Source organism: Akebia trifoliata, unplaced genomic scaffold, assembly GCF_017979445.1.
Source record: "Akebia trifoliata isolate Shusen 1 unplaced genomic scaffold, ASM1797944v1 Contig00992, whole genome shotgun sequence".
Classification (NCBI taxonomy): domain Eukaryota; kingdom Viridiplantae; phylum Streptophyta; class Magnoliopsida; order Ranunculales; family Lardizabalaceae; genus Akebia; species Akebia trifoliata.
Genome location: NW_028237403.1, coordinates 6,108 through 16,734, shown reverse-complemented (window position 1 = coordinate 16,734; position 10,627 = coordinate 6,108). Strand labels below are relative to the sequence as shown.

General features: G+C 34.8%; 1 protein-coding gene across 2 annotated transcripts; it reads left to right on the top strand.

The window, feature by feature from the left end:
• The first annotated feature begins 433 nt into the window (after positions 1–433).
• On the top strand, positions 434–3,333 carry LOC147380785 (putative disease resistance RPP13-like protein 3). 2 transcript variants are annotated; one of them, XM_086431241.1, is made up of 2 exons: positions 434–2,705; positions 3,141–3,333. In XM_086431241.1, exon 1 carries the CDS (start codon positions 449–451, stop codon positions 2,702–2,704), a length of 2,256 nt encoding a protein of 751 aa, XP_086287367.1. In that variant the 5' UTR covers positions 434–448; the 3' UTR covers position 2,705; positions 3,141–3,333. The 2 variants fall into 2 exon arrangements, with proteins under 2 accessions (XP_086287367.1, XP_086287365.1); XM_086431239.1 differs by having other exon boundaries at positions 3,130–3,333.
• Positions 3,334–10,627: the final 7,294 nt, after the last annotated feature.

The window sequence follows — 10,627 nt, the reverse complement described above, 5'->3', positions numbered from 1 at the left end:
TTACAACTCGTTGAGTCGACATGAATCTCAGCCGAGTCATTCGTTGAATGATTGCATAGCCTAGCCTAGCCTTGATCTAACCCCTTTAAGGCAAGAGTTTCATCAAACTTTGTAGCATTGCAGGAGAAATCTAGAGAGAGATGGAAGAGACTGTTGTGAATTTTCTCTTGGAGAACGTAATGCCAAATGCTACTAAAAGAAGCAATATTGCTTCTTGGAGTGAAGGATGAGGTGCAGTCCCTTTTGGATAAGCTGGAGTTCATGAATCCTTCCTCAGGGACTGTGGGGAGGTACAACCAAGACACGAAGCCGTAAAGGTTGATAATAAACCAAATCAGAGATGTATCATATGAAGCTGATGATGCTATCGACGAATATATCACTTCCGCCTGCACAAGCAAGGACGAAGGGCACCTTTTCAAGTTCTTTCCATGGCTTCGGCAAACTCATGACAGAACGTGGGGTCGCAAAAATGATCGAAGACATTAAGAAGAAGATGGACAATATTTATGCCAACAAAACGACGTTCGGTATCGAAATAAAGATGAGAGCCTTAGAAGTTGGGAGCTCATCCGGAGGGCCACGAAGGAAAGCTCCTGTTGTGGAGGAAACCGACGTGGTGGGCTTTAAGAATGAGACAACTACGTTGGTGAAACGACTAATAGCAGGCAAGCCACAACGTCTCGTCGTATCCATCGTCGGGATGGGTGGGCTTGGTAAGACTACTCTTGCCAAGAAAATTTATAAGGATCCATTCGTTAAGAATAAGTTCGATCGTCGCGCTTGGGTGTACGTGTCTCAAGATTATAGATCTACCGAGCTCCTGCGGAACATCATCAAACAATTTACGAAAATCACAGAAGAAATGGAAAAAATGAGCGAGGAAGAGCTCGGGAAGGTGCTCCAAAACCAATTAACAGGCTTGAGATACTTGATTGTTATGGACGATGTATGGAAATCTCAAGTTTGGCGCGATTTGGGTACATACTTTCCCGACCAGAAGAATGGAAGTAGAATCATGATCACAACCCGCGATAAAGAAGTGGCTTTGCAAGCCAATCCAGATCCAAAGAGTCCTCCACACTTTCTACGCTATCTTGACACAGATGAAAGTTGGGAGCTATTTCACAATAAAGCATTCCTCGGCGAAACTTGCTCTCAACAGTGGGAAGAACTCGGAAGACAGATTGCAGAAAGATGTCGGGGACTTCCACTAGCCCTCGTTGTTTTAGGGGGTTTACTATCAGAGAAGGAGCGGAATTTCACGGAGTGGTCAAGAGTAGCCGATCGTGTGAGTATCTTTCTTTCCGAGCGCAAGGACCAATGTGCAGATATATTGGCCTTAAGTTATGATGATCTGCCCTACAACTTGAAGCCTTGTTTCCTATATTTTGGTATTTTTCCAGAAGACTCTGAAATCCCCGCCAAACAGTTGATGCAGCTGTGGATGGCGGAAGGATTTATACAAGCACGAGATGGCGAAACAATGGAAGATACGGCAGATGCATACTTGGAGAAGCTAGTTAATCGAAGCCTTGTTCAAGTAGTGACGAGGAGGTCAGATTATGGGGTGAAGACATGTCGTATCCATGATCTTTTGCGTGATCTTTGCATTATTAAAGCTGGAGAAGAGAGATTTTTACAGGTTCATGGGTATGCAAATTCTAAACCCTTAGCTAAACCTAGACGACTTGCCGGGAACCAAGATACACTTGTACATATTTGTCACGAACCGCGCACTGTTGTGCAAGTTCGATCTCTCCTTTGCTTCACCCAAACCTCATCAGAGTCCAAATCGAAATCAAAATCTGATAATTTTATTAATGTTCATAAAACTCTACCATTGCTTAGAGTGTTGTGGATAGAAGGTTCAAGTGTTAACGTTGCTTTCCCTAGAGATGTAGGAAAGTTAATTCATTTGAGGTACTTGGGGATGAAGAGCAAAACTCTGCTTATAAAAATCCCTTCCTCTGTATGCAACATTTGGAATCTTCAAACTCTTAATATTAGGTCAAGACATCTTCCCGATGCCCCGCCCGGGATCTGGAAGATGAAAAGACTAAGACATGTGTATTTCAAAGGCCAGACTCGTCTTCCACGTCCATCTTCATCTTCATCTTCATCATCGTCATCAGGTCATGACGACTCGTCCTTAGGGGACCTTCAGACTTTGTCCACAATCTGTCCCAGCAGTTGTACACCCCAAGTCTTTGCCAAGCTACCCAATCTTATAAAATTGGGTGTTAATGGAGATTTAGTAGCCCACATGGAGACTTTACTTAATAATCTCACCATATTGCAAAAACTTCAGTCATTGAAGTTGGTAAGAAACACTTCTTCCTCAGCACTAACAGAAATTCCGAGTCGGTTGCCACTAAACCTTATCAAGCTCACGTTATGCGACACTGAACTATCGGAAGATCCAATGCCAGTGTTAGGAAAGCTACCAAAACTTCAGATACTCAAATTGGTGGGAAATTCATACTCTGAGGGTCAGATGGTTTGTTCCGCAAATGGGTTTCCACGACTTCAACTTTTGCAACTTGTGGGATCAAAAGTTACTGATTTAATAATCAATCAAGGAGCAATGCCAAACCTAAATCGTTTGATTGTCCATGATTGCTTACATTTCAATTTGCACTCGGCGGAGTCACAATTGACTGCCCAGAAGCCAATTGTTACGGAGACATATTCAAGCGTGTGAGGTGAGTACTACCTTCGTTTATCATTATGACCTCAAGTTCTTCTATATGCTTTATATTTTAAAAACATAATAATTTCAATTATTTAGTGTCTGATTTTGTTGTTAGCCCAATTTTCATTAAAAAAAATGGAATCATAGATCATCGTCTCCTCCCTATTGGGTAAGAAATCAAAAGATTGGAGTTGTAGGCATTGTATAGAGTGCATTTTGAGGATTTCTATGTATGTATCATCTCTCGTATTTTGGGTGGCAGAGTGAGTAACAAAACACATTTTGAAATGAAGCAATAACAAATTATGGGGGTGTTGAAGATGACCTTCTGTTAACTACTAATGGATTCTACTTTGTCTGTTTAAAGCAAAAATAGTTTGCTTCTCTTTAATATTGGTTTAATTTGTAGCTTCTCACTCTCTCTTTCCTGGTAGGGATGGTTAAGGTAACAAGCAACAAGAGGTGGTAGGCCATTCGATGGACATTCTCAAGCATTGCTCGTGAGTTCAAGTTCCCAGCACTACATTTATGTAATTTTTATTAGTATTCAAGAACATTTCACGATCCAGAGACATGTTTAAATCACCCAAAAAATAATTATTTTTTTGGGGGCTACTTAAGATCTTTTTTTTTTTTTTTTAATGAGATCAGTAATTTGATGTTGAGAATTAAACTCAAGTCTATGGTATTATCACCGATGGACTTCTGTCGATTAACCAAGCTAGTTAGCATCTTCTATTTCTATTGGTATTATTATTGCAAGTTCTTCTTGTTGATCTAATTCTCCATATATAGGGCAGCGTTTCGTGGACAACATTCTAGACAACATTTTGTCCTATATGACAAAACTGTTTCGGAATGGACTGATTTTTTGTGAGGATGGTCTCTAGGGTGAGGAGATCATCCTCACCAAAAATCAGCCAATTCCGAAATTTCTAATTCCATCAAAAATGATTTACAAAAAATTGACGGCCCACAATTTTTCAACTTATAACAAAATTTGTGAAATAAAAAGGTTGAGTGGCTCTGTTTTCTTCCTTGTTTTTTTTTTTTTTTTTTTCTTTTAAGGTTAAAGTTAAAGAGTGAGAGTTTCCCTTTCCTTACTGACATTGTAAGATTCTGAGTCTTACTAAGGTTTGTTTTGCTCAAATGGATTATTACATCAGAAATCCAATACCATAGCCCTCTAAGTCTCATCAAAAAACTTTGGTTATGTTTGGTAACACTTCTAAAATTTGAAGTCTGATTTCTGAAATCTAGAATCTGAAATCTTATTCTAAAAAAGTTATTTGTTTATCATTTTTAAAAGTTTCTGGTTACAAATAGAATTTTAAAACATAATGGTCATTTTGACAATATTACCCTTTTGTAATTCTAATAAATTGTTAATCAAAAAACATAACATGTTATGCATAATGAAACCATCGACACATTTAATTTCGATTTCTAATATATCAAACACCCAAAAGTATTGTTTTCAATTTGAATTCATACTTAAGAAATTATATTCCAACGAGGTAACACTCAGACAATAAACAATCATGCATTTTCTAGTTAAAAAATATAAGATTTTAGAATTTGTATAAAAATATAGGATTTTCAAACATGAAACGAAAAAAAGGGGAGAGACTTTGACAACACAATTGTAGAAAAAAAAGAGGTAGAAAAGAAAGGAAAGGTAAAAAAGCTAAAGATAAATGTTTTAAGATTCATATAAAGATAGAATAAGTGATAGAAATCAGGGTTTTGAGGAGGATATTTTAGAAATTAAAAAAATCAAATTTCAGAAGTTTCGGCCAGTATCCCTCCATCACTGGTTCAAAACTTTTGAATTTTGGTTCTAAAATATGAAATCTAAACTAGAACAAACGGAAATAAAACTTCTAAAATCTGAATTTTAAAAGTAGACCACCTCCATTTAGACTTCAGTAGTGTTACCAAACATACACTTAGATTAAAAAAGGAAATTCAACAAAAAAATTTCTTTTGAACCATATCCAAGGTTTTGAAAATGGACAGCTACCAAACTTTCACATAACTTCCAAATTTAAAATAGAAATTCAACGATGAAAATTAACCTTTTTTTTATATCTTTTTTTCAAATTCATAGAACTTCCTACTCTAACAATCCTGAAGCATCGAATCAATTTTTGGCTGCCAAAGATCTTAGGAAGGGTAAAATCCCTACTAACTTAGGGTGCGATTGATTGCGCTTCCAAACGCAAATTTACCGGCGTTTGCGTCAAAACGCGGGATTTTAATTTTTTTGAGTGTTTGATACAACGTTAAAACGCAGCGTTTTGATGTTTTAAACGCAATTTTACCATTTTTACCACTGTTTTGAAAAGCGGGATAGAGGAGCTTTGCGCAATCACGTTAAAACGCGATGATATGAAAAGACCGTTATGCCCTTCCACTTTTTGTTATTTACATCCCTATCCGCGATTTTAACCTCATTCACATTTACCATTCGATTTCACAGCCGACTGATCTCATTGAAGACGACGACCAGCCGACCGATCTCATCGACGACGACGACCACCGAATCGCCGATCTAACTCTTTGACGACGACGACGACGCCGGTAACTTTGTTCAAACGAAACCCATCGACGACGACGCCGGTATCTTTGTTCAAACGAAACCCATCGACGACGACAACGCTAACTTCGGTCAAACGAAACCCACCGACTTGAAAAACCCACCGTCGATCGACACCATCATCTCTGTGAGCTCTCTCTCTCTCTATCTCATCGATTTCACTATCTATTTTTGACGAAATTGCTTATTAACAGAAATTTTTCTGTTAGGTTGTAATTTTTTGGTTGATTTTTATTAAAATAAATTTTTGTTAGAAATATTTGTGAATGATTGTTGTCCATTAACACCTCTTAGAAATTTTTTTGTTAGAAATTGCATCGATTAATGCCTTTTAGAAATTTTTGTTAGAAACAAGCAATATTTGTTTCGAAAGAAGAAAACATTTGGGATATTGAAATTGATTGGGCCTTTACAACGTTGGGATTTCAGCTTTGGGGATTGGAAATTTCTCCCCAATTCAATGAGAGTAATAGCTCACCTTAGAAAAAATTTCAGCTTTGGGGAGGATTTTCATGAATGGCGAGATCATGCCATGTCCACAGCTTTAGAAAAAATTTCAGCTTTAATTTCAAAGCTTTCCTATTATTCTTTATGCTCATAATGCCTACGCCTATATGTTTATGTCATCCAATGACTAAGTGCCATGTTGACTAATACTACTATCTTTTAACCAATGAGATCATGCCATGTGGACTGTTGTAACTTTGTCATACATTTGTAGCTCATCCTACATTAGGAATCGAACTTATCTAATATTTTGATCCAACATTTATGGATTCTTTTATTCCAATACAATCCAACTGCAACAAGGATTGTAATATAATTAAACTTGAGGCTGCAAATGCTCCTTGTAAAGAGATTCCATTTTATAATATTTTTAATTATTAAAATATATTGACTTTTTAATATTTTTACTAATAATATGAAGTAGTGTTCATCGGCCAACTAGATCATTTATTAGCTAATGTGTCTTAATTAGTGGTTGTCTTTGGAGTTCTTTCCCTGTGTTTTACGTGTCTTGTTGTGCGTAACTTGATATCGGAAGGTTTTTTTACTTTATTTACTGTTTTCTTCTCTCTCTATCTCTCTGTTTTTGTCTTTCTCTATTTTTATAAAGGTAGTGTGGTGTAGTGTGATTTATACAAATTGAGGGACTACGTGGAATTCACAGAGTCTCATTTTTTTTAATTAATAAAGGTCTTAATTTTACATTGGTAAGGAAATTATCATTTTGCCCTTTTTTTTAACCTTTATAATTCTTCTGATCTAAGAAAGGTTGTTTACTTGAAAGTCAATGGAGTAAGGATAGGATGAACCTAGAACTAGTAGTTATAACTTATGGGTTATATGTATCACATTCATATTTTGTGGTCCATACTCCCTAACACCAAATAAATATAGCAAATTAAATTGATGGCACACTTTGACTTCAAGATGTTGAAGCAGCCGCTACTACACACCGTCCAAAATTTAAAAAAATATTTTTCTTGACTAATAGCCATGAAAGAAGTCATGTTTTGCTCGGAGACTCTCAGTGCTTGCCATGTCAACCATATAGAAGTAGTTTTGTATTGTTATAAATCACAGTGCCATTCAATCCACGTGGGTACATGTGATTGGTGGATCCCAGATTTGAGCAAATGAAATTATTACACCTGTCTTGCATTTACATAATTTTAAAAGTTAAAAAAAAAATTCTGCCTTTTGTTATGTTAGTAAAGCTAGCTTAACTCAAAAGAACGTGATTGAACGAACCTTTGGGGTTTTAAAAGCAAAATGGCCAATCTTGAAGTTGATGCGTTCATATAATTTGGACAAACAACGAAACATTGTTATTGCATGCATGACATTGCATAATTTTATCAGAAAACATGCTATCGTCGATGAAGAATTTGCTCGATTCGAAGAAGAAGGATCAACCGGAGTAGAAGAAGAGGGCATCACTAATCAAGAGTATCCAGTTCCCCCATTAGTAGGTCGTCAGAGTCAACAAACAATGAAAATACATAGAGATTTAATAGCTGATGCCATTTTTACTGGCAATCATTGATGTATTTTCATATTCTGTTGGATAATTTTGTATTGTAATTATAAATACTGTTAAACAATGTTGGAAAAAAGATTATAATGTTTTTTAAGTATATTTCGAAGATTCTATACTTATTTATTTATTGTCTTTGTGTATGATGAATAGCATTGATGGCAAACTATACGTATCCACCATGTTGTTCATGTGGTCGAGTGATGACATTAGTCACAGCTAAAACAAAAGAAAATTATGGGAGGATGTTTTATAGGTGTCCATCTTGGCAGGTAATATAATATTGATATTAATGTTGGGTGCGTATTTGTATTTGATGACATTGATATTAATTCATATGTTATTTTACTTATAGAGACATGTAGGGTCTTTTCTGTGGGTAGATGAAGTTGACATTATCAATGATAATGTTCCTCAAGATAAAGTAACAGAGTCAAACAAGAAGAATGAAAAATATATTTTGTATGCATTTGTTGGATGTATATTTTTTATGTTTTTATTTATTTCAGTTTTACTTATTATATTAACTATGATTATTATGTTTAAATGATGTCAGAATCTAAATGTGGTGGTTGTGGATGTGTTATGTATATACGATGTAATGTGGATGTGCTATGTAAAATGTGAAATTTGGATTGAATTATGCAGGTATTTTGTTTATCAGGAAAATTTTATATGTTCAATTTTAAGAGGAGATGCTGTCGAAATTTTTATAGAATTTTATTATATTTATCTATATTTAGTGTAATTATATATTTATAGGGGTATTTTAGTAATTATTGATGCATTCTGCGTACATTATGTTGGATTGTGTATTATGCAGGTATTGTGTTTATCAGGAAAATTTTATATGTCTATTTTTAAGAGGAGATGCTGCCGAAATTTCTATAGAATTATAAGTTTTTCTATAATTTTTTTAGAATTATAAATATTTTAAAATTAAAATAATTATTTTTTTAATTTTTTATATAATTTTATTATATTTATATATATATTTAGTGTAATTATATATGTATAGGGGTATTCTGGCAATTTTTATGCATTCTGGTTGCATTATCAACCTTAAGGGCATTCTGGTCATTTTACCCTACTACAGCAGATTTTAGAAGCTGTATCAAACAGTCCACAGTCAGATTCTAGTCAACAGCACAGCAGTTTTAAAAAGCTCTATCAAACAAGTTTTTCAGCTTTTCAGATTCTGACAGCAGAATCAGACAGCAGATTCAGACAGCAGAAGCTGACAGCAGTTTTAAGAAGCTGAATCAATCGCCCCCTTAGTAAGGCTAGGAGAACCATTTCACTTTTACTTTAACGACTAGAAGTCAATGGTCGTGCTTCGGTGGCTTCACCCGCTATTACTGGTGTTACTTATTGTCGCCTTCAGTGGCCCCACAAAACTTGCGGAGTGACTGTGTTTCACAATGCGCTAATGTGGAGGTGCCCACGCAACCATAGATGTTTTTCCTCTTATCTCAAGGAAAAGTATTATGACTCCATACACACATCCACATTAGCGCAATGTGAAAAAGTCACTGCAGCATTTTCCATATAAAAATTAGGATTTAGTTAACGTGATAAGACCCATTAAACACACCTTCAAAATTTATTTTACTACCTAAAATGCCCCCAACCCCCTCCAAAAATAAATTCTTATAAAAATGCCCTCAAATGTCAAACAACTTTTTTTTTTTTTTTAATTTTTTATGGGTAAATTGAACTTGAACCAGATCATCAGAGTTTCTTTGCAATGTGTCAAACCAACCAACTATGGGTCTAATCCTAAAATAATAATGTTCATCTATTGATTTTAAATAAATATCAATATGTTACCCAATAGTAGGACCACAACTTTTTTCCTTCTCGAAGTCACCTTGACCTATTCTACTTATTTAAAAATAAAATATTATAGGGGTGGCACCTTCGAAGAACTTTTCACTAAAAAATAAAGGTGTGGAGAGGAGACTTCAAGGGAGAACATCGACACATTCAAATTTTTGGCATTGTTTTTATTTTGGGTGTGACCTGATAGCTACTTGCCACGCTTCGACGATATTTTATTTATTATGTAACTAGCCTTAGAAATTTAGATAAATCTTTCAACTCTCACGATGGGTCGTTGAACCTACTTTGTGGCATCCAAAATAGATCCAATGCCTCAAGGTTCTAGAGGGATAAAATTCTATGAAATCTAGAAAAAAAATTTATTTTACACGATTGAATTTTAATTTTATATATTTGGGAGTTTTGTCAGAGTTTGGTGGCCGTCGATTTTAAAACCCTTTGATCAATCCCCAAAAAATTGTTGTTTGAATATTTTTGTTTTTAGTAATTGAGTTTTTTCCATGAACTCTAGAGGGCTGTCGTGTTGGATTGCAAATGTGGTAATCCACTTGAGCCCAAGGACTCTTAATAAAAGTTCAAATTTTACCAAGTTAATAAGGAAAGTATATTTTTCAATATTAATTAAATATTGGAACTTCTTTCTAAGTAATTCCTAAGTTTTGCACAATTTCTTAATAGTCCATTTAGTAAAATTTTCTTTTCTTAATAGTCCTTGGACTTCATCTCCCATATTTCTCATGATTGAATGCCCTAATAATTCAAACCCATTATTTTCATCCCAAAAAATTAGATTATTGACATCTCAATCGAGTTTCAGATAGTCCATTCTGTCATAAAGTATTTAAGGAAGGAGAAGAACCTATTTTCCAGTGGATTTTCAAACATTCACTACAAAATATGAGGTATTTAGAGGCAATTTTAAACTGCCACCAATTTCGACTAAACCGCCTCCAATATATTTAAGGGCAGTTTAATCAAACCGCCTACTATAGTGGCGTCACTGATTCCTTTTAGTGACCAACTAAGGGCTGTTCTAAAACCGCCTCTAGATAATGATTTAAAGGTGTTTTTTATATTTTTAGAGGCTATTTGAAAATCGCCTCTAATAATAATAATTTAATGGCGGTTTAAAAACCACCTCTAAAGAATATGATTTAAGGGCAGTTATTATATTTTTTAGAGGCTATTTGAAAATCACATCTAATAATAATGATTTAAAGGCAGTTTTAAAACCGCCTCTTAAAACTATGATTTAAGGGCGGTTCTTATATTTTAGAGGCAGTTTAAAAACCGCCCCTAATAATAAATTTAGTTTAAAAAAAAAACAACATTAGAGGCAGTTCAAAACCACCTCTAATGTTGTAATAAAAATTTAATAAAATATTCATTCCAAAATAAATTCTACAATTATAAAAAGAAAAAGAGCTGCTATTGGCACCCCAAATTCACT

Excerpts from the sequence above, each read along its gene's own strand:
- LOC147380785 (XM_086431241.1), top strand. The coding sequence starts at position 449 with ATGACAGAACGTGGGGTCGCAAAAATGATCGAAGACATTAAGAAGAAG.